At 34.7% G+C, this 25318-nt stretch overlaps 1 protein-coding gene across 6 annotated transcripts in view; it reads left to right on the top strand.

The window, feature by feature from the left end:
* The window catches only part of MAP4K3 (mitogen-activated protein kinase kinase kinase kinase 3), a 183149-nt gene that overhangs the window by 137454 nt on the left and 20377 nt on the right, over window positions 1-25318 (top strand). For all 6 annotated transcript variants that reach the window (XM_019970040.2, XM_070798535.1, XM_070798534.1 and 3 more), the window contains 9 exons: window positions 3991-4049; window positions 11662-11700; window positions 11945-11998; window positions 14804-14846; window positions 16383-16542; window positions 17407-17519; window positions 20416-20457; window positions 22943-23027; window positions 24452-24531. In XM_019970040.2, the coding sequence (XP_019825599.2) occupies window positions 3991-4049; window positions 11662-11700; window positions 11945-11998; window positions 14804-14846; window positions 16383-16542; window positions 17407-17519; window positions 20416-20457; window positions 22943-23027; window positions 24452-24531 (675 nt within the window). The remainder of the gene's footprint in view (window positions 1-3990; window positions 4050-11661; window positions 11701-11944; window positions 11999-14803; window positions 14847-16382; window positions 16543-17406; window positions 17520-20415; window positions 20458-22942; window positions 23028-24451; window positions 24532-25318) is intronic.

Here is a 25318-nt window from a genome sequence, read left to right as displayed (position 1 = left end):
TCAATAGACATGAGTTTGGGTAAACTCCACGAGTTGGTGATGGACAGGGAGGCCTGGTGTGCTGTGGTTCATGGAGTCACAAAGAGTCGGACACGACTGAGTGACTGAGCTGAACTGAACTGAAGAGACACACGTTTGACGCCTGGCTCTGGAAGATCCCCTGAAGAAGGGCATGGCAACCCACTCCAGTATTCTTGCCTGGAGAACCCCATGGACAGAGGAGCCTGGCAGGCTACAGTCGATAGAGTCACACAGAGTTGTACACAACTGGAGCAACTAAGTATGCGTGCATACACTTTAAACCCATTGTTGTTCAAGGGTCAGCTGTCTCTGTAGAACACTATGTTAATTGCTGTGGAGGAACATCAGCAGTAACATAATCATTGCTCTGAAGAACATGGGTCTCCTGCATTGCAGGTGGATTCTTTACCACTGAGCTATAAGATTACCCCAGAGTTAAGTCAAATTGAATAAAGTCTATAAATAAATTTACTATGGAAAAGAAACAGATCAGCTTTGTTCATTTTAAATCTGTTAAACTATTACTTACTATAAAGTTTTGTTGTGTGGTCACATTACTTACCTTTTGTATATAAATACAGTTCTAGGGAGGACTCGTTTTATAATTGCATGATGATAGGACATTTGCTGGAAAATACACCTAACCTGTTTCAAATATACTTCAACAAAATTAAAAAGAGAAAATAATAACCTACTGATATTCATTCCATATTTATTCAGTTTGCGTCCTTTCTTCTGCTTTTATTCAGTGTTCCAACCCTACTTGCTTTTCTTTTTAAGAAACAAGAATTATCTAGGGTTCAGTCCCTTTTACATATGTAAATTGTCAACCACATTAAAAAGTATTTCCTAACACTTCACTTATGCACCATATTGTCTCATTTTTTTGATGAGAAAAAAAATTCTATTTTCTGTTTTCTTGGTTAAAATATATGGCTAAAGTATTTCTTTTCTGTTTTTGTAGCTAACTGTAATAATTCTTTAGACTTCCTGCTGTTTCCTCATCAGTTATAGATAGACTTTGTAATCTCCAGCTAAGTTTAAAAAAAAACAATAATAAGATTTTCTTGGTGATATAGTCTCCTTTTCCAGTGTTCCACATCACATCCTCTGTTTATTTTCAGCTCTTGCAGGGCCCTTGTTTTCTTAGAGCCTTTATCCTAGTTCAGAAGTTTTCCCCTATTCATTAAAACACTTAGGACTTTCTGACCCCAAAAGATATTTTAATTGGGCCTAGGTTGACCATCTTAAATTTTTTGCTGAATGTTTAGTTTGAATCTGTTCTGGGCTATTGCATGTTTTCAATCTATGTTGGTTGGCTTCTTTGTTAAATACTGTCATTCATTAATAAGTTGGTGCCTGATTTATGCTACTGAATTTTTTATGTCTATCCAGACATGTTCAAATATATTCTTATTTAGCTTATAAAGAATGGACTTATTATCACTTTATAGGGTTATTTGAGTGTTTTGCCAAAAGTTTTGGTAGCATTTTTCTATTCAGAATAGCTTCTAGGTCCCGTTGGAAAGCTTTTTAGATCAGTCTTTCTTAGACTGCCCTAAAGATACGTGAATGACTGCTAACTTTACCCAAGCTTCACTTTTCTTCCTTTCCTTTTTATTTCTTCTCATTTTTCTTTCTCATTTTTCTTCTCTGATTTGCTCTCTGAATTCCTGCCATTTAATAAGTGCTTGGTAAATAATAGTTGAATTAAATTAACTGCTTATTAGAAGAACTTAGTGTAGTCCTTTTACTTGATAACATGCCCAGCACATTTTTTCCCCACTTTGGATGCTAAAATATAACTTGATTTACAGAGGCGGAATTACTAAAGAATGAAACCCTTTCAGTTTTAGCTTTCCTGGTAGGGCTTAATACATGGCACATTTAATCATCAGACTTGGATCTATCAACAGATTCTCCCCAGCCTGAGTGTTATTCTGTATGTGAACTTAGGCTCCATTTTCTATTAAAATATTTCATTAGTTATTTTAAATTCTTCTCTTACCTTTCTAAATATCTCAGCTGATCTTTTTTAATTATTATCATCAACCTGGTAATTGTCATGTAGCAGATGAGCTAGCTATTCTTAGGACCTGCTATATTTATATAACACAAGCCATGGCCACTCTGCACGAATGTGTGCTTTCGAAAGCTGTCATATGATTAAAGGCTTAAGAGATTATACTGGCTAAAGAGATTGCTGGTCTGGCTTTTAGAAGGGCCCAATTACATGTAGCTAAAGAAAATAAAGTTGAATTCAATAAGGTATGCATTGATATTAGTATTTTTCTCTTCTAATTACCAAAGCTTAAAAGTTCCTATGTAACATGACCCCTTAAATAGTACAGCATAATAACTGTGTGGTGGTCTTATGAAAGTAGTGATCTCATCATATTAAAATACATCGTTACAAATTAAAGAGAACAAGTGTCCTTTTTCATTAGGATTTTATGTGATACTAGTGTGACAGTTCACTAATCTTTTTTGTTTATGATATATTATCTTTTCTGTCACTGGTAAGTACATATGTTATGCATGGAAGAAAACAGTTATTGAAGAAGACAAAATTTGAGCCTTGTCTAAACCAGGCTTTTGACTTTTATTTTCATCAGATATTTTTTTGGACAGGTCTTAGAGTATTTAAATGTTAAAATGCTTTTCACTTAAATGTGATGTATTGCTTAGAAGTCTCATATTTCCCAGCTTAATATTTATGTGATCTATGTATATCTTAACAAGGCTGAATATTATTTATTAACAGGAAAATAAACAAATGGCATTTGAACAAGCATTTATTTAGGGCCTAATTACTGTGTGCCAGGTACTATGCTAGACCCTAGGCTATAGGGAAAAAAGATGGATTTAACAATTTTCCTATGTTTGAGGAGCTTACAGCCTGGCTATTATTTTTATAGACTTATAAATAAATTAATGAAAAGCCAGTGTAAATGCTAAAGGAGACATATGTGTTAAATACTTTGGAGTCATGAAGAAGGTCACACTATCTTCCTGGACAGTCTTGGAAGGCTGCTCCAAGAAGGTAACTTTTGCATTAAGTCCTCATTGTGCATCTGGCAATATCTTGTAAAATTAGAAAGCACTTTGAGTACACTAATGTATTCTAATGAAAATAACATTCATTTAAAATGTTAAATATTCCCCCCTTAATCATTAAAACAGTGCTTGAAATACCCTGGGAGAAAATGAAACTTTGTACTTTCCATTGTTGTTGGAAGGCACTTTTTCCTCAAGAAGGCATATGAGTCGAGCATACTTATTATTATTTCCCTTATATTTCAGCTCTTAGCTCTACAACTTGTAGCATTCAGTGGACGTGTTTAAATAGTTGACCTACCTTAATAATTATCATGTGAAGCTTTGCTGTGTAACTCTACAAGAGTATTAAAAGTCCTTAAGTGCAGTTTATAATCTTGTGCAAGTTCACATGTATAATTTACTTTAAAAAAGCACCTTATTTTTTAATCTTTAAAAAATTATTACCTGTTGAGGCAGTAGTAGAAATATGTGAATGTGTGTATATACATAATGAATCCAGATCTTATTTACAAAGTCAAACCAAGATTTTTGTTGCTTGTTCTCTTTTGTAATCATTTTTGCTTCTTTATAGCTTGAGCATAAATACCTTATTTAAGCTTTTTCTTTCCAAAAACTTATTTTTACAAATGTTAATTATAGTAGCAGTGACCATAAATGAAACTTGCATATATTATTCAAACTAATTGCCAGAATATTTTTGGTAACTTAAATCATAAAATGTATAAAGCAAGACTACAAACTTCTGAAATCTTTTATTGTTGGAAGTCCTACTTTGCCTCCTTTTTAAGAACATATAGCAATACAGATTTATTTGAAGTCTGAGGTTTCTCTTTTTAAAAAATATTTATTATAGTATCATGATTTGTGATATACAGCCATTTTGCTAAATATTTTATTTTGTACCATTAGGATCTACAACTAGAATATGGACAAGGACACCAAAGTAGTTACTTTTTAGGTGCAAACAAGTAAGTAAAATCCTTTTAAAATTATATTTAAATTTAAGAATAATTAAGTTGCCTTTAAATATGTTATTAATTTTATTTTAAATATTTACAGTAGTAAATTATACTAGTCTGGTAGATTATATTTTATAATATGTTTTAAACTTTTTTTTATTACTGCCTTGCCAATCATCTACTCAATAATTGTCATAATGGGGACAATCACATTAAATTTTTTATGTCAAGCTACTTTGTAGACCTTACCTGTTAGGGAAAGCTAAGTACATTCCAACTGAAGAGAAATATATGTTTCAGCAATGTATTGCTTTTATTTGCAGAGTTGACATGTTTATTCCTTATAAAACTTGTTCCAGTGCATCTTTCAGATGTGTTGGCCTGTGAAAACAGATGGAAATAGTCACACTGTTTAGAAATCTTTGTCTTAACTTTCTTTTAAGAAAATAAATAGTTAAAATGAGTCTCAAGTTTTTGAAGTTATCATATATTTTATGCAAGAAGTAAATCCAACAGTTAATTCAAGGTCAGCTCTATACCAGGCCCTGTGTAGCTGGTGCAGCCCCGCAGTGAAGCGGCACCTAGCTTACAGGGTGACAATCTAAGATGTTCATAGGCCTGAATTAGCATGTTACCAGCCAGGGTCTGCTGTTTCTCAAAGTCTCATTTCCTGAGTTCATGGATGAATTATCATTATAAAAGCTAATTTATAGGGAAATACTTTAAATTGACAAAATCTCCCAGCTGTGTGGCTATTATTTCAATAATCAGAACTACTTAAAATTTCAAAATACATTTTCAGTGAAATTATAGGGTTGAGACATATTTTAAGTTAAGCAGGTGACTAAAAGACAAGCAACTCAGATTCTCAGATTTAGAGATAGTAATGCAAAATCTCGGAGAAAGCAATGGCACCCCACTCCAGTACTCTTGCCTGGAAAATCCCAAGGGTGAAGGAGCCTGATAGGCTGCTGTCCATGGGGTCGCGAAGAGTCGGACACGACTGAGCAACTTCACTCTCACTCTTCACTTTCATGCATTGGAGAAGGAAATGGCAACCCACTCCAGTGTTCTTGCCTGGAGAATCCCAGGGACGAGGGAGCCTGGTGGGCTGCCGTCTATGGGGTCGCACAGAGTCCGACACGACTGAAGCGACTTAGCAGCAGCAATGCAAAATCTTGTCTCTTTTTTTATAAACTCAATGTTTAATTTAAATATTCTTTTTTTAACTCAGAGAAGGCTTTGAATGACAAGCTAGAGAAATGCATTAGTTATAATTTAGCTCAAGATTTTGGTTTGTTTTTTATACCTTATGTTTCCTAAAATTTAAAATAAGTCCAAAATTTCCCTGCTAGAAAAATGAAGTTTGTCAAAATAATAGCAATGTGTTATTTTATAGTTTGTCCTGATTTATTGATGGGCAACAAAGGAAAGTCTGTCTCATAATGGGTTAGCAAATAAAAAATTCTGATGTGTTTCTGTGTTATTTTTGTCTTAATTTCAGGTCCCTAGTTTTAAGAATCTTGTTAACAAATTTTGATGTATTTTTATGAGATTGGATAATTTGGAAAAATATTTCATTTACCTTTTTTAGTTTATTTGAAATATATTTTTATATTATATACTTGCAAAAATACCCCCAAAATAGCCTGTCACTAAGTGCGTTTCCAGATTCCTTGGTTCTCATTTGTCTGATTGTGGGGTTTTTTTTGATTGTTAAACATTTTCATATTATATAGTTAACGTTGGCTAGGTAAAATGTTAATAATTTGCCCAACCTTCATTTTTTGATTAATTGGATCCCTGCTTAAGGAACTGTATTCTATATAACGAATCACTGGCAAGGTAGGTTGGCCAATATATACATACATGTGACATGAGCATGGATGTAGCACTTCTCTTATTGTACTGATATGTCTGCTTTATTCTTGTGACGAGGCAGTGTTTTAAAACTCAGAGGATTTTCTGCTTTCTCCATAGGTGATCAGGCAGACAGATTTCCATTTATGGGTTTCTACCTATTCCAGACCACATAGGAACTGTCTAAGAGAGTTTTTTGTTTTTTTTTTTAATAGAGTACATACGTATTTTGACTTAGTTGTTTTCTTTTGAATTCTGTTATTATTGGGGTCAACTTTTCTGTTAAAAACCAACAAGATATTATTTTTTAAAGAAAAATTATTTCTGATTTCTATTAATATAGAGCCAAAGTTCTAAAAATAAATTCTCTTCTAAAGACTTAAATCAGTGAAAAGAAATTCCTGGCATAATTAAGTATAGCAGTGCACACGTGTGTGCTAAGTCACTTTAGTCGTGTCCGACTCTGTGACGCTATGGACTGCAGCCTGCCAGGCTCCTCTATCCATGGGATTCTCCTGGCAAGAATACTGGAGTGGGTTGCCGTGCCCCTCCAAGGGATCTTCCCGATTCAGGGCTCGAACCCACATCTCTTACACCTCCTGCATTGGCAGGTGGGTTCTTTTACCACTAGCACCACCTTGGAGTGTAGCAGTAATAAATGCCAGATCAGAGTCAGAACTCTTTCTTGCTATAACTGTGTAACTCTGAGAAATCTACTTCAGTTCTCTCTAATGAATGGGGATTATAATAGTACCTACCTCATAGTACGAGAAGGCAATGGCACCCCACTCCAGTACTCCTGCCTGGAAAATCCCATGGACGGAGGAGCCTGGTAGGCTGCAGTCCATGGGGTTGCTAAGAGTCGGACACGACTGAGCGACTTCACTTTCACTTTTCACTTTCCTGCATTGGAGAAGGAAATGGCAACCCACTCCAGTGTTCTTGCTTGGAGAATCCTGGGGATGGGGAGCCTGGTGGGCTGCCGTCTATGGGGTCACACAGAGTTGGAAACGACTGAAGTGACTTAGCAGCATAGTATGTTAAGGATGAAAGGGAATAATCATTGCAAAACATTTAGCACCTTTTTAGTAAAAACACATTAGTTGCCCTTATTTATGGTATTTACTCAGTAAATGTTGATTGTAAGAGTAAATGAGTATGAGTGAAAGAATAAAATTGCCTTTTGGTTTTAAAGAAATAGGTTTTTTGCTTTGTGTTTTAATATAATCAGGGTAATACTTACAGTTTTGAGCCAGTTAGGCAGTTTTGAAAGATTATAGTAACAAGCAGCTAATTCAGATATTCCATACACTTCGGTGGTGGTTTTTTATTTCTCTGTCTGTTTCTTCAGTTTATCAGTTAAGTATATGATCTGTTTACAGATTGTACCATTTTTAAACTCTTCATCCAAATTTTTTAGTCATTTTAGATTGACTATTTAATATGTGAGGACATCTTTTTTGATTTGTTTTATTCATTACTGTCTCAAAATTCCATAAAAGGAATTTAAGTAGGCTAGTGAATAGTGACATTATTTATTATGTTGCATCCAGTCTTGTGATTAAATCAATATCATATTTTTCTCCAACGCATTCAAGATGCAATATTTAGTATAAATGAACCTTTATGTAAATGTAGCTGTATTTCATTTTCTCTTCTATAAAGGCTGAAAAGCAAACCATGTTTTCTCCTTTTCGTTAAAACTTCATGAAGTCTGTAACTTTATTAACAAAATATCTTAACTCATCATAGGAGATTTATAAATGAATTAAAAATATATGAGCCCCTAGCCATAGAATATCTGCTTTTTCATGTTCTCTTATTTTATAGAACCTTTAATCCCAGGAAGATAATATTTTAAAAAGTGAAATGCCATATGAGTCCAATTAAATATGATAAACTGAAAATAAAAATACATTTTAAATTCTCCTTTTAATTATTTTAAAATGCTAATATTCTCTACTGGAAAAGAAATGGCTCAGAAAATATTGTCATATGCTTAAGAAAAAGTTTTTTTCATATCTTCTAAGATCTTCTAAGATGGCTTCCCTTATAGCTCAGTTGGTAAAGACTTTGACTGCAGTGCAGGAAACCCGGGTTCGATTCCTGGGTTGGGAAGATTCCCTGGAGAAGAAAATGGCAACCCACTCCAGTAATCTTGCCTGGAGAATTCCATGGACAGAGGAGCCTGGCGGGCTACAGTCCATGGGATTGTAAGCGTCGGACACGACTTAGTGACTAACCCCTCAAGATGGTGTGAAAGCCTACTGTAGAGTTTAGAAGACATTATGTTTCATTTGATGAAAATACAGCAGTGCTTCTGAAATTTTTAGTCTCAGGATCCCTCTACCGTCTTAAAAATTATTAATGATTTCAATGAGCTTTTGTATATATGGGTTACAAAGATAAATATTTGTAGTACTGAAAGCTTCAAAATATTTTTTTATTTCAAATAGTAATGTACTCATTCCGTGTTATCATTAAAAACGTTTTTTGTGTGTATTAAAAAATTCCTCATCTTTAAGAATGAGGTGAAATGCCAACTCTTAATGGTACCTTCTTTGTAATACCAGTTGATTCTTTTCATGAGACTTAAAAGCAGCTTACATATGGCAGTATAATACAGCAAACATTTTGTTGAGGCCCACAAACAACATTGTTTTATGAAGAATAGCTGTTTTTTTCTGAAGCAGAATAATATTAGGAAAAAAGGTGGCATTGTTTTATATTTTTTGCAGAAATCCTTACTATCTGGCTTGATAGAACATAGCTGGATTCTCACGTCTGTTCCTAATCTATTTTGATATACATCTCATGAAAACATGAAAAGAGCACGTGTTAGTGGTTCAGTCGTGTCCAGCTCTTTGGGACCCCATGGACTGTAGTCTGCCAGGCTCGTCTGTCCATGGAATTCTCCAGGCAGGAATACTGGAGTGGGTAGCCATGCCCTCCTCCAGGTGATCTTCCTGACCCAGGGATTGAACGCAGGTCTCCCACATTGCAAGCAGTCTCTTTACCATCTGAGCCACCAAGGGAAGCCCTTCACATCTCATAGTCTCCAGAAAACTCTCTTGAGTTTCATTCTCAATGAAAGAATAAAAGAGAGAAAGAAAAAGAGTGAATGAGTTTGTATTTTTTTAAAGTGCTTTAGATTATGAAAATAGTTTTACCTTGCAAACCTCTTACAGGAGCCTAAAGGACCTCCAGGGTTCCCAGACCATACCTTGAGAATTGCTAATTTAGAGTAGTGTTACTTAAGAGATGGGCATACCAGACCACCTGACCTGCCTTTTGAGAAACCTATATGCAGGTCAGAAAGCAACAGTTAGAACTGGACATGGAACAACAGACTGGTTCCAAATAGGAAAAGGAGTATGTCAAGGCTGTATATTGTCACCCTGCTTATTTAACTTATATACAGAGTACATCATGAGAAACGCTGGGCTGGAGGAAGCCCAAGTGGAATCAAGTTGCCGGGAGAAATATCAATAACCTCAGATATGGGGATGACACCACCCTTATGGCAGAAAGTGAAGAAGAACTAAAGAGCCTCTTGATGAAAGTGAAAGAGGAGAGTGAAAAAGTTGGTTTAAAGCTCAACATTCAGAAAACTAAGATCATGACATCCTGTCCCATCACTTCATGGCAAATAGATGGGGAAACAGTGGAAACAGTGGCTGACTTTATTTTTCTGGGCTCCAAAATCACTGCACATGGTGATTGCAGCCATGAGATTAGAAGATACTTGCTCCTTGGAAGGAAAGTTATGACCAACCTAGATAGCATATTCAAAAGCAGAGACATTACTTTGCCAACAAAGGTCCGTCTAGTCAAGGCTATGGTTTTTCCAGTGGTCATGTGAGAGTTGAACTATAAAGAAAGCTGAGTGCCGAATAATTGATGCTTTTGAACTGTGGTGTTGGAGAAGACTCTTGAGAGTCCCTTGGACTGCAAGGAGATCCAACCAGTCCATCCTAAAGGAGATAAGTCCTGGGTGTTCATTGGAAGGACTGATGTTGAAGCTGAAATTCTAATACTTTGGCCACCTGATGTGAAGAGCTGACTCATTTGAGAAGACCCTGATGCTGGGAAAGATTGTGGGCAGGAGGAGAAGGGGACGACAGAGGATGAGATGGCTGGATGGCATCACTAACTCGATGGACATGGGTTTGGGTGGACTCCAGGAGTTGGTGATGAACAGGGAGGCCTGGTGTGCTGTGGTTCATAGGATCGCAAAGAGTAGGACATGACTGAGTGACTGAACTGAACTGAATTTAATTGATAATAATAATTTTTTAAACCCCACTGACTGAATACTTACTGTACTCTAAATTACTATTCAAAGCATTTTACCTATATTAATTAATTGTATTTTCAGATAGACATTTTGATCTAGATACTATTGTAATTCCCACTTTACAGATATGGAAACTGAAGCTTAGGGAAATCATAGTAACTGATTGAAGGCCGCATCACTTACAGTGGAGAGGCTGCTTCACAGCTTGAAATCATTTTGCTATACTGCCTCCTGGTCTCTTAGACAGGTCTCTTTTAGACCTAGTCCTTGAAGAGCTTTGTGAATAGATAATACATTTGACCAAAGTCCCTCAATTTTTTTCACATGCAAAATAAGGTTTGCAATTAGTTTATGGTTTTCCTATATCATTTACAACTCCAGACTTAAAATTTTGTCATTTTAAAAGACTTAAATTGTTATTTAACTATCCTAATTAAAACATTTGATGGCTAAAATCTATTCTGTTAATTGTTTGTACCAGCTAACCATACCTTTCATTTTTCTCTGGTTTTATGCTTTGATAATTCTGAGGGTAGTTTTTTCAACTTTATATAATAGGAAAGGGAAATGATTAGAAGGTACTACCTTACAACTTTTGAGGAGAGTAAATTTTCTGCTGAATCACTTTTACCACAGTAACCTATTAGTAACCGTATTTCTATCTCATTAGCTTTAAGAAGGCTCTTGAGTTTTTATGCTTAAAGAATATAATACAGGAGGTATGCTGCATGAATGGGCAGGGAAAAGAAGTAAGGGACCTTCAGGAATGCTGTGAATTCTCTCTTACATTCCTGAATACCAAAGTTTTATAAATTGCTCCTAATGGTAAAACCCTCACACCTGGTCTGATAGAGGCTTAGTCTCCCAAAAGTGTAAATGTGTTTGCCAGTACACCACTGGAGAACAGATCCTTCAGGTAAGTGAGTGTCTCCTGTGGAAGCAAAGTGCTACTACATTCATGTATTCACATCACATGCATGCGTGCTTTTGCAGAGATCCAACCTGTTGAGTTTCATTTCGGAGGATTGCCTGAGAGCATGATGTTTTTTAAAGTGTGTCACCTTTCTTAAGAAAAAGAAAATATAATTTCAGGTGTCAGGTAAAATAGTCCAGGTAAAAATGTAAATCCTGGAAACCCTTGAGTGTGACCCTGCAATTATTGCTTTGTCAGCTCTATTGTGACCTTTCATGGTGGGTTGTCCTTTGTTTGAATTGATATTTTTCCAGTAAACGCTAGAATTTATTTTGTTCATTTAAAATACATGTATAAAGACATGAGCAGCAGAAAATAGATGTTAAATGATGTTTTATGGTATAGAGATGATCATTGTAGCAAGTTTTTAGTGAGTAATAAAAGTATTTTATTTGAAAATTTTATATATAAGGTTAATGTGATAAAAAAAATTGTACTTGATATTTCTTTGCTTTATTCACATTATTTTTAATTTTTACTTTTCTCCTAAGGAGTCTTCTGAAGTCTGTTGAAGAAGAATTACATCAGCGGTAACTTTAATTTTTAATTAAGTTTATAATATTTTATGTTACAGATGAGTCAAGTCCATTTGCCCCCTTCTCTATCATATAGCCTAAGAGTGTTTTGTTGTTGTTTTAATATTCTGAATCCTAAAAAGATACAGAAATAAAATTCTGTCCTGTGTTAGCTCTTCTTGCATTGTCTAAAATTTCTTCTTAAGCTTTTTGGTAAAGTCCATTTAGTAACAGTGAAATTACCCTTTTTCATCCGTAGAGGGCACGTGGCACATTTAGAAGATGATGAAGGAGAAGATGATGAATCTAAAAAGTAAGTTCTGTTTCCCTTTTTAGTAAAAGAAAGAGTGTCATTTAGCCTGATTGAGTAAATCTGACGGCTTAATAGTGAAGTAATTTTACTGTCTTTTATCATGTAGTATCATGGGTTGTACCAGAGTTTCTTTCCTTTTCTCTGTTCTAGTTGTATTAGTTCGGGCATCCTTAACAAATACCATAGACTGGGATTTATTTCTCATGGTTTTGGAGGCTGGGCTGCTGGTCAGTTTACCTCCTGGTGAGAGCTCTCCTCCAGGCTGGAGACGGCTACCATCTCAGTACATCCTTAGACTTCCCTCAGTGTGTGCGTGCAGACAGAGAAATCTCTCTTCCTCTTTTATAAGGCCACCAGTCCTATTGGATTAGGGCCTCATTCTTATGACTGCAGTTAAATGAGCTTTATTACCTCCCAAAAGCACTGTCCCCAAATATAATCAGTCACATTGGAGTTAGGACTTTAACATATAAATTTTGAGGAGACACAGTTTAGTCCAAAAAGTCTTATTAACTCCTTCCAGCATCAACTCTAAAGTCCAAGACTCATCTAAATATCATCTAAGTCAATCTGATTTCGATCTCATGATCCCTAGATCACCTTTAGGATTTATTTTTTCCTTTTTTTGAAGAAGCATACATGTTTGGAAAGCTCTGTCATCCCGTCTACAGCCTCCCTTCATTTTGTCTTGTCCATCTTCTATTCAAGCTGCCAGTGTTTGTTCTGGTACAATCCCATGAATTCTTTTTTTCTCTGAGTGATAGTTCAGGCATAAATGTAGTATTCTCTCCAGTACATGCTTTCTGATGCCATCCATTTCTGAGCTAATACGGATAGGCTGAGAATTTTTCAGATTTCAAGTTCTGGCTCCTTTTTGCTTAGTAATTGCTTCTTCAGTTCATCTCTCTTCTCTTATTTCACTAGAAGCAATCAGAAAGAACCAAGCCACTCCTTCAGCAGTTTGCTTCGAAATCTCCTCAGCTAACTTATCCAGTTTCATCCCTTGCAGATTTTCCTTCCACAGAACACTAGAACAACACAATTCAGCCAAGTTCTCTGCCACTTTTTATGAAGGATTACCTTTCCTCCATTTCCCAGTAACTGCATTTCCATTTTGAAACCTCACCAGAATAGCCTTTAATGTTCACATTTCTACCAACATTCTGTTAATGCCTATTTGTGTGTTCTCTGAGAAGATGGAAGCTTTCTCACCAGCTCTCCTGTTTTCTCACTGACCTCTCACTCTCAGCGTCCATATTTAACTCTTACAGTCTTTGCTTATTACTCAGTCCCAAAACTGTTTCCACATTTTTAGGTATTTGTTACAGTAGCACCCCACTTCTTGGTACCAAAATATGTTTTAGCTCAGGCTGCCGTAACGAAATATCATAGACTGAGTGGCTTGAGCAACAGAGATTGGTCACAGTTCTGGAGGCTGGGATGTTCAAAATAAGGTACCTGCAGATTCAGTTCCCAGTGAAGCCCTCTTCTTGGCTTGTAGACAGTGGCCTTCTTGCTTTGTCCTCACACAGCCTTTTCGCAGTCTGTGCACACACACACACAGAGAAGGAGATCTCTTCCTCATCTGACAAAGCCACTAATCCTATTGGATCAGCTCCCTACCCATATGACTTCATTTAACCTCAGTTACCCCCTAGAAGCCCAAACACAAGCACATTGGGGGTTAGAATTTCAACCTACGAATTTTCAGTGGACACAGTTCAGTCCATAGCAGGAGTTGATTAAAAAAAATAATAACTGAAAAATGTTTACAGAGACAGTAGACATATCTTGTGGTTTAATGTTATAAATTAGTAATTGGTAGCTGCTAGAATTATTACTGTAACTACAAAGAGTCTTACTATATGGTTGATTAAATTTCATCTGATATGTTTCAAGTAAACAAATCCTTTGGGTACAATTTTTTTTTCTTTTTTTACAACTGTATTTTTAAGGGGAGAATATTTTTCCCTTCCGTATTTATTGATGTTAGTTCTTTGAGAGAGGAGAGGGAGTTTGTTTTTGTTTTTTTAAAGAGGGATGCAGTTTCCTGATAGAGTGACAAAAACACCTGAGAAGCCATTGGAACATTGATTTTCTTTCCTACCTCACCACTATGCGACCTTGGGCTGGGTCACTTAACCTCTCTGGGCCTCAGTCTCCTTAGCTGAGAATTTATGCTCAATAATCTTTTTTTTTTTTTTTTTCTAATTTTATTTTATTTTTAAACTTTACATAATTGTATTAGTTTTGCCAAATATCAAAATGAATCCGCCACAGGTATACATGTGTTCCCCATTTAATTTTAGTTCAGTCCTGAGTTGTAATGAATCTCAGTTTCAATCAAGTAAATTCTGCCATTAGTTTCATAGAGCATGTAAATGAAAAAAGCATGAAGCTTTTGATGAGCTTCATCAGAGATATTTCCTAATAGTAGATAAAAATGAAGCTTATATCTTGATATATTTTTATATCATTTTACTGTCTTTCCTTAAACCAATTGATGCTTGTGTTTTTATATTAATTACCTTTTGATTGATATAAATTGGAATTATAGCTATCTTTTCCAGTTTTAATTACTAAATATTATTTGGAAACAAGAAAGCATATAAACTCAGTTATTTCTCAATAATACTTCATTCAGCATAATGTGATTATTTCACAGAATATTTTGGAAAACACTAATCTTAGAAAAAGAAACCTGTATATATAAATCATCTATATTTTTGAAAAATGAATCATATTTTAATAATGATTTATTTGTAAAATGGAGAGTTCTGATTCTAAGTGTTTATGTTTTTATAGTTCAACCATGAAAGCCAAAGTTCCACCTCCTTTGCCACCAAAGGTAAAAAGATTTCTTTTTCAGTGTGAATTGTGTATGTGTATCTTATTGTTCTGCCACTTTAATACTGTATTAGTATTTACTCTGTAGCTTATTTTCACTTGGGATTCACAAAGAAAAATCTTGAAGTTACTAATCATGATATAAGTAGATGATTGTAGTTGTTTTTGTCTTTTTTTTTCCAATTTATTTTCCAATTTATTATTTGATGTTAATTCTAAATAATAAGTTCTAGAAATTCATAAATAAAAATGATTATTTCACTTGGGTTAGAAAACTCATGTATTTAATAAGATTTTCTCTCTAAATCTATAATCTACAAGTAACTGATTTCCTGAGAATGGGTAAAAAAGATAGTGACTTACCATTACAGATATTTAATTTTCAGAAGATACTTTTAAATAAAAAATACAAAATAGGACAGTAATTTGAAAATAAAATTTTAGCAACAAAATCTTTTTGTCAAATAAAACAAAGCATCATTAGAAAACTCCCTGGTGATCCTACGGCTAGGACTTGGCACATTCCTTGCAAAGGCCCAGATTCAATCCCTGGTGAGGGAACTAAGGTCCCACAAGCTGTGTGGCATGACCAAAAAAAAAAGGAATCATAAATAATAATCCCAACTGATAGATATTTTATAAGTAAAATAAGTTGATAGATATGGTAATTTAAGTTTATAAGTTCATATGCATAGCAAATTTTAACTATAAAATGAACTGTTTATAAAATGGGTTGTTATTAGGTTTGAAATCAGGAGTTGTAAATGAGAATTGGAGTCCAACCAGTCTAGATATCCAATGTACTACTATATTTTGTTTTCATTTTATACTTTAAAAAAAATCATGATGCACACACATAAGTAATATTGTTTTTTGTTTAGTTTTATAGTTAGAAATATAGAGATCTGAATTTCAAAGAGATAAATATGGCTCAGTCTCCCTAATAAGGGACACATTATAAAAATTTATAAATTCTGCAAACCTTTGGCTGACTGGAGGGTTTTCCATTGTCTACACAGAAAGTCTCTCAGGTATCCTATATTGCTGAGTTTGTGTTCTCTGATTTAATAAAATTTTAATCAGCATCTTCTGTTGAGCGTCTGGAAGATTAAGCATTAGCATTAAAGACTTAAAGTCATCTGGAAGAGACAGTTTAGAGATTAGCCTTGAAAGGAATTGAACTTTGATTAGCCTGCATGTTTAAAATAAAAAGAGACTCATTTAAATTGGAGATCATAAAGACCAGAATATTTTTATTTGGCAGATTTAAGTAGGTAGGCTTGTGAGGAATTAATAGAAAGAGTACAACAAGGTCTTTTTTCTTGAGAAAACATTTTTGTGTACATTTTTAGGATATATATTAAGATTATCTGAATCAGATAGTTGAATATGCTTGAAACTCAATTATTAAACACAGTTTGAAAGCCTGTGATATATAATAATATTTACTTCAGGGAAGATACTTAATATTTTTCATGTTTAATGAAACATGAGCGATTTCTTGTTTAGTCATTGGTCTTTTCTGTATTTTTTTCAGCCTAAGTCCATATTCATACCACAGGAAACTCATTCTACTGAGGATGATAATCAAGGAACAATCAAGAGGTGTCCCACATCAGAGAGCCCAGCAAAGCCATCCCAAGTACCACCTAGGCCACCACCTCCCAGGTTACCGCCTCAGAAGCCTGTGGCTTTAGGTAATGAGGAAGAGGGGGTGAAATGAGAGTGTTGCCAGGTTTTCGTAATGTGTGGAGAAAAGTAGAAGGACTCCTTCTTTTAAAAGATGATTTGAAATTCCTTTGAGGAGAAGAGAAGGAAGCAGTGGCTCTAGAGAGATGAAGTTTGCTTTTTGTCTCATAGTTTGAAGTGTTTTTATGATAGGATTACCTGTGACCCAGGCTGAGATATTTTGTCCCTTGCTTCTCATTTCATGTCTAGCCTTCCCTCTTTTGGAGAATTGTTTGTTCCCAATTTGTCATTTATCTATAGAGTGTGGCAACAAAAGAAATTAAACTCTGAACAAACAAGGAAAATGTGTTTTGGTCCTAGGCTACTTCATTTTGAGAAAAAGGAGAAGATGCCTTGTCGAACTTGTTTGTTTTATTTCGTTTAATCATTTTTAGAAAAATTATTGTCCGTATTTGCTAGGTATTTGCCTCCAAATTAATCCTCAAAGGTGCTGTTTTAATACTGTGAAGTGTCTTATGTTTATGCAAAAGAAGCAGTTAAAAAAAAGAGTAGTAATGCTCCTTGGATAACAAACTATAAATTGCCCCTTTCCTGAAAGTAGTTATGTATTCAGTACTTTTTTCTTTTTAGCACAAATATATGTACTTAGATACAACCTGAATTTTAATTTGCCTATATGAAAAAAATAGAGATAAAACTAGAACATCTATATGATTGTTACACTACTAAATATTCTGATTGGGTAATCCCAAATGAAGGCTGAAACTGCCTCAGAGATAATATATTTTTTTCCTACTTGATAATTTTCTGAATGAAAACTTTCATGGAAATTAATCCTTTTTTTTAATATATTTAAACATATCTTATTGAAGGAAATGGGGTGAACTCCTTCCAGCTAAATGGTGAACGAGATGGTTCATTATATCAACAGCAGAATGAATATAGAGGCACTAACCTTTCAAGGAAAGAAAAGAAAGATGTACCAGTAGGTATTTATGTTCATAAGCTCTACTTGTATTTGTTTCCTTTTTGACTATTAAATTAGTTTTGCAATTTTAATTAATGAAACAATAGCAATTATATATTTTATAATTAGTATATTTATATTTTATTATGTTAATAATAGGTTGTTTAAATCTTGAAAAAAATGACTTTGCAGTGGTAAACATGAATGAAGGCTTTCTACTCTTCAAATTATTTAGGCCAATTGGTTATATTGCATATTATAAAATGTGGGCTTCTACATATGGGTAAACACTTAATATTTTTGTGATTGTTGAGAAATATTATTCTCATTGAAGAAAATGATTCTTATACACTCCTTTTATCGTCTCAAGAACTTATGGAAGGAAAGCCATACCTTCTACCTTAGGACAAATTTCTGTCACATAATTTGTGATGTTACTACTTTTACCAAAGAAAATAGCGAACAAGGAAGAAAAATTAAGGTTATTTCTAGTAGATATAAGATACCACTTCAGGAAAGATGAAATTAGCCTTAGCAACTGTTCCTATTAGAAAAATTAGATAAAACACTATGACATAACTACCAGAACATCAATAGAATTTATCAAGGAGATTAAGAATTTGTAAAGAATTTACACTTAATCATCAGAAGACATTCTATGATGTCCATCATCATAGAGCTTAACAACAAAAAAATCCTTAAAATTCCCAATTCAGCAGATGTCAACAGATCGTAAGTCAGTATTTTGGGGGAATTTTTTGTGTATACTAGTTTTTTTATTGTTCTAGAAATTCATAGACCATTTAATATGTTTATGTGCATATAGCTATAATAACTTTGTACACTAAACACATTGCTAGAGGTTTTTGTACTGTATCTGTTATTTTATAAGATTTCACTATAGAATGTGACATACGATTTTTATGATTCATTTAAAGCATTTGACTGGCGTTATGCATTGTAATTTGTGAAACTTAGGACATTTTTAACAAAAGTGAAATGTCTTTTAGAAATCATAGGGTTTATGTAGTCTCTCCAACTGAGAAGTGCCATTTTCATTTCATCAGCTTAAATTTTAGCAATCCTTCTAATGTAGTAGTTTAAAAATTCAGCTTAATGACTGTAACAGTATAATAACCTTTGAGAAATGAGTACTTTTTAAAATTTATATATTTTAAATTCACTTTTTCTATCACCTTATTAGGATAAGGAACTAGTAGTTAAACTAACAGTCTCAGTAATTCTAAAATAAGTGTGTCATGACTGTATCATAGGATAAATAGTATCCATGGTATATTGCAATGTGATTACAGTTTGTGCAGCTTCTTGAAATTATTTACAACCACTTCTGTCAGTACTTAAATTAAATCCGACAGTTATAACATTTAGAGCTCCCTAATTAAAAATGTTTTGCTAAAATAGATGATATATGATAATTTAGGGACATCTATATAAAATTATGTACATAAATTATTTGCAGAATGAAAAAAAATGATCAGAAATTGATGGCAGTATGTACATCCTCATAAACATATCTCCAAAGTAAAATTTCATAGTCTTAATTTTAGAAATGTCTAAAAGTTACTCATATAAATAGTACTATATAGAATATTTCATTTGTTTCATGTATATGAAATCAGTTAATAGTAGCTTTAAATTTTTATCTCATTTAAATAATTCTGATTTATATTAAACTGAGAAAAATTTATAAGGTCATGCCTTAAAATGCTGTTATTAAGATTAAAAGAAACTAGACTATCAGAAGCTTATGTTTAAATTATAATCTCTCCCAAGGAGATTCTTTCTCCAGGGATAAATCATAAAATTGAAAATGATTTATTCTCCAGGGGTAAATCATACACCCCAGGAATGTAGCCCCTTGGCAAAATATCTGGAACTCTTGAGGATGTTGTCACAGATGAGTGATGTGATTGTTTTTGCTCTCCTTACATTATCATTATACTCTGACCAATGATTTATGCATTTGAGCCCATCAGAGTTTAAAACTTCAGTGGACAAAGCACTTGGTAAATGAGGTTAAAAATCTACAGACTAGGAGAAAACATTTGTAATATATAGCAGTAAAGTATTTAAGTCTAATTTATATAAACAGCTCCAAAAAATAAATAACTCAGTTTAAAAAAAAAAAAGCAAGGCAGGGAGGGGAGAATTCACAGAAGAGGAAATACAATTAGCCAGTAAACATTTCTTTAAAAAGGTTCTCAACCTTCCTAGCTGTCAGAGGCATGCAAGTTAATGAGAAACAAAGGGGAAAATTTTTTTAGTCCTGTAAAAACTGTTATCAGTTTGATAACATTGTCTGTGAGACTGTGAAGAACCAAGACTCATACATTGCTGATGGGAGTGATACAAAATGGGCACTTGGAAAGGCAGTTTAGCAGTGAGTATCCACTAAAGTGCAAAAGCTACAGACCCCGTGTTCCAGTGTTTTCACTTCTCACAGCATATTCTTGAAAAAAACCATTCACACATTGTGTAGTAAAGGATACGCGAGGATGATGATTTCCACATTGCTGTTGTAGTAAAAAATAGAAAATAATCTACACATCCAACAACAGGAAGTAGCTAAAGTTTGTTATATTCATACTGTGCTGCAGTTAAAGCCAATGGCAAACAGGTCTGGAAGGATATACAAATACCTGAGTATTTTCTAATGTAATATAATTGCCTAGAGAAAGATTTGGAAGGGTACACAATAAACCATGTGGAGGGGGCAGGTTCTAGGACTAAGTGGACTGTGAAAGGATATAGGGATCTTCAATATTACCTATAATGTTTTGTTTGACAAAGAAATGTATTCATGTATTTTATTGGGACAACACATGAGTTTGAAATAATAGTGTTGATATACCAAACAAAAAGAAGTATAATCATGCATCTGTTCTTTTTCTAGAAGCCTATTAGTAATGGCCTACCCCCAACACCTAAAGTGCATGTAAGTATAAATATCAAATAGGCTAAGTTTTCAAACTCAATACAGTGACATATAATTTCTTGAGTACGTGCCTTTGGTTGGATTTTTTTGCCTCTTTGAAAGAACCCCCATTATATTGAAAAAAATCTTAGAAGTTGCTAATATAAATACTAATTGGTTATATTTGAAAAGTATAGCTTTTCAAAAGAATTACGATATATTATATATTTTATAACTTCTTTATTTGAAAATTACTAATGTTCTGTACATATTTTTGAAGGAATGTGAAAAACGCAGAGTTACCAAAAACAGAATTTTAGAACTAAAAGGAGCATTGAAGGAGCATCTGGCCCTAACTTTATTTTGTCCATGGGTAAAACTGAGACCCTTTGGATCCAGTTTGGGTCCAGAATCCTGTTTGCTTAAAAACATGGAGAACTCATGGCTCCTGACTCCTTTTCTCTCTTCAGTCCCCAAGTCTGGGGAAGGAGCATTCAGCTCCTTTGGAAGCTGACCCAGTGGGAGCATGGGGTCACAGAGTTGGACATGACTGAGTGGCTATCACTCACTCACTCAAAACTGAGACCCAAAGATACTAGTCACCAAAATCACAAACCGCCACCCAGCTCTAACCAGAACTAAAACTAGACCTTAGATGTCTGTATTATAGTCCTTGTCATTTTTTATATCTATCTATCTATATATATATATACCATGCTGTCTTTTTTAGGATTAAAATTATATTGTGCTCAGTTGTGTCAGACTCTTTGCAACCCCATGGACTGTAGCCCGCCAGGCTCCTCTGTCCGTGGAATTCTCCAGGCAAGAAGACTGGAGTGGGTTACCATTTCCTTCTCCAGGGGATTTTCCCAACCCAGGGATCAAACCCATGGCTCCTGCATTGGCAGGTGGATTATTTATCACTGAGCCACCAGGGAACCCCTTAAAATTATATTAACTCAGTTTAATTTTAGTTAAATATGGATAGAACTACATTTTGCTGATCTCAGTCTATAGCCTGAAACTTCATATAACACTAGTTTAGAAAGGGTCCATAGTTTTTCTAGTTTGTAACCTCTCAAGTCTACTTTTTAGCCCTTTTACTTTTCAACTCTACTATTAGTATAAAAATCTGACTAATTATACCTCATCTTACAAAAAGAAGTTTTGAGTGTAAAGGGTTTCCAAGTCTAGGAGATACATATGTACGAAGGGGGTGAAATTTATTGTTGGCCTACAGGATGAAACTCCTTTATCGGGTATGCAGTTGACAGGGAAGAACTAATAACTGTGGATCAACTGTAGAAGTTAGCTTTAGGTTGGGACTGGTTTGATTGTTTTGTACCTCATTCTGTCATTTAGATTTTTAGGAGTTTCGCAGTACCTTAACATAGGAATTTGAGGTACCTATCTTAAAGGACAATCATCAGGATTAGTTAAGTGATAGAATTTCCGCCCTACACCATAGGGACGTGTCTTATTGGCCTTCTGCCATGCACTGGTATTGCCAGGCTGTTGTTCTTATTGGAGAACTAAAATATTAAAAATACTGGTTGCTCGGTTTCTATACATAAAAGGGAAATTTTAAGATCAAATATTTTGATTATTTTGTGTTAATAATTTTAATCCACTGTAGTCAACAATAATCACTCATTGTATTGTCTCTGTGTTTGTGAAGAAAATATTTCTGCTGTAAAATGATGCACAGTAGAATTCCCTGGTGGTCCATTGTAGGACAAGGTGCTTTCACCGCCGTGGGCCTAGGTTTGATCCCTGGTTGGGAAACTAAGATCTCACAAGCTCTGTGGCATGGCCAGAAGAAAAAAGAAATGACCACAGTGCCGTTCTTCTGATCAAATGCTTCTGTATCCTTTTTCCCCTCCAAGTTATTTATTCTAACCAGAACAGTCATTTCAAAATTAACATCTTACTCTTTGAAGATCAAAAAACATTCAAATGAGTGATATTATATTTCATTATAAGATATTTATTATCTGAAAAGTTTGTAAATGAGCTTGATAAATAAATATTAGCATCAAAGAATAAAGCTTTTTGTTGACTTCCTCCAAGGAGAATAATCAGATCGCTCAATTTTTTTTTTTTTTTTGTAAAGTGCATCTCTCTGTTTTGAGATTAAAGTACATATATGAGTTTCAAATCAACTGTACCTCTTCCACTTTGTAATATGATATTCAGTGATTAATACTAGTTTTAGGCTCATGAAACCAAGTAAGAAAATTTTCACCTTTGTAGAGAGATTATGGTTTTCCTTATCAGAGAATATTGTATTAGTCTTAATGTGGGATATGTAAGTAATACTTCTATAAGCAAATTATTGTGCAGAATTAATTGCTATTACTGCTTTATTTGAGAAGATAGGAAGAATAAAGTGACTTTTAAGTAAAATCATATCTAACAGTCCTTGTGCCTGGAACCTCCTTGATATCACTGTAAGGCAAGTGAGTAGGACTTGATAGATTCATTTAGTTATTTTTTGTTTTTCCAGATGGGTGCCTGTTTTTCAAAGGTTTTTAATGGATGTCCCTTGAAAATTCACTGTGCAACATCATGGATAAATCCAGACACAAGAGGTAGTACTATCTGTTTTTATCTTTCTGATTGCTTGGTGTTTTCATGAGGCTAGAACAGCACTCAGTTTTAATCACTTTATGCATATCTTTCTGAAAAATAAATTTATTATAATTAAAAAAACATTCAAGGTAAATATGTTTCTTTTGTTATTAGCAGTGTTTGAGGTGACACAGGATATTAAAATTTTACTGTATAGTCACCATGAGAAGGCAGTGGCACCCCACTCCAGGACTCTTGCCTGGAAAATTCCATGGACGGAGAAGCCTGGTGGGCTGCAGTCCATGGGGTCACGAAGAGTCAGACACAACTGAGCGACTTCACTTTCACTTTTCACTTTCATGCATTGGAGAAGGAAATGGCAACCCACTCCAGTGTTCTTGCCTGGAGACTCCCCGGGACGGCGGAGCCTGGTGGGCTGCTGTCTATGGGCTCGCACAGCGTCGGACACGACTGAAGCGACTCAGCAGCAGCAGCACCATATCAATATATTGAAACCATACACTCTGTGCCATCTCTCTGTATAAAGATGTACATAGATACACATGTACACACATGTGCACATGCTTGATGTCTCTTACACACACACACAGGTTTGCTAAATCTTTTAAATAGCCAAGATGTGGGTACTTTTATTTCACAGGTAAAGAAAACAGCACTCAGAGAGGCTCGTTGTTTGACAGTCGGTAGTAGAGCTGCAGTTTGAACCCCGTTCAGTCCTGTCTGAGCACAAAGTTTAATTTCCCAGTACTAACCCTAAACACTGGGCAGTTGAGGAATGCTCTTGACACTCTAAGTTGTTTGTAGGATGCTTCAGCTTAGTCTGGAGAAGTTCTTCACCTACTTTTTGATATGATCATAAAATGTGATCGAACAGGACCATGACCAGACTTGTAACGTCTTCTAGAAGATACTGAACACCCTAGCAGGTATCCAAGTTTAGTTAACCTTTTAAAGAGGCAGTAGTCAGATCTTGGTTTTTTGATGCTATGCTTATAACAGACCATCTGCAAAAATATTTTGAGTTTTCATCAACTTTTCCTGGATTACATTCTATGTGTCATTTGCACGTGATCCTCTCCAAGAGGGAATTTAGAAAAGGAGTTGCAGATTCTCTTATCAGTCCTTAGCACTCTCCAATGAATGAGGAGTCCTAACATGCCATTCTTCAGAACCTGTTTTCCTAAAAGTTTTCTTCAGTGCTTTGAGGCTGATAACTGCATATAAATCAATTCTTTGAGCTACAGTTTCTAACTACTTACTTGCATTAAAATAAGAAATACTGCTTTATAGACGATAGCAATTCTTTTTTCATATGTTAATGCATATATGTATATATATACACACACACTAAATGTTAGATTATATAAGTCTTTTGTAAAAGAATTTTATACATCAAAATCAGTGGATTATTTTGTCATTTCAGATCAGTACTTGATATTTGGTGCTGAAGAGGGGATTTATACCTTGAATCTCAACGAACTTCATGAAACATCAATGGAACAGGTATGTTACTCTGTGTTTCTCCCTTTAAAAAAAATATTCTTAATTTATTATACCTAGACATTAAATAAGGAATAAGTTTCAGTGCTGTGATTTGCTGCTGTCTCTTGTTTAGAAAACCTTCCTAGAGCATGTCCTGTTTACTCAGTGCTGGAGACGTACTCAAATTTTCCACAGTTTGTTGTGATCCACACAGTGATTATTCACAGGAGTAGTGCTCACTTTCAAGTGGCTCATGATCTAACAGAGAAAATAGACCTATAAACCAGTAACCGCAACATATTGTACTTCCAGTTAGATGTCACACTAGGAGTGAGTATAAAGTGTAACCCCCAGAGGTGGTTATCACTAGCACCACCTGTGGAGAGAAGAGGAGAGACATTTAAGATGGACCATAAATGATGGTGAATAGAAGGTTGACAGACAGACAAGAGAAACAAACTGCATGACACGAGTAGGGAACTATGAATGGTCAGTTCAGCTAGAGTACAGAATGAGCATAGAATAATAACAATAAATGAAGGTGGGTGAGTAAGCAGGTGCCACACCCCAGAGCTTTGTGTACCATGCTGATGATCAGTAATGAATTCTGTATATATGTCCTTTATGATTTATAGGTTTTCAGCATTTTCTCTCAGCCTTTTTTCCTCCATACCTAGTGTTTCCATACTCTTATGTTTTACGACACCGTGATCTTTTTTCCTCTCTTCTGCTCCAGAAGCCAGGCATGTCCATATGCCCAGATAAGACCATTTTTTGGAAGTACACAGGAGAGTTTTAATTACTGAAA

Source organism: Bos indicus, chromosome 11 (assembly GCF_029378745.1).
Source record: "Bos indicus isolate NIAB-ARS_2022 breed Sahiwal x Tharparkar chromosome 11, NIAB-ARS_B.indTharparkar_mat_pri_1.0, whole genome shotgun sequence".
NCBI classification, from domain to species: domain Eukaryota; kingdom Metazoa; phylum Chordata; class Mammalia; order Artiodactyla; family Bovidae; genus Bos; species Bos indicus.
Note: the sequence above shows the minus strand (reverse complement) of the source record. Positions and strands in the feature narration are given on the sequence as shown.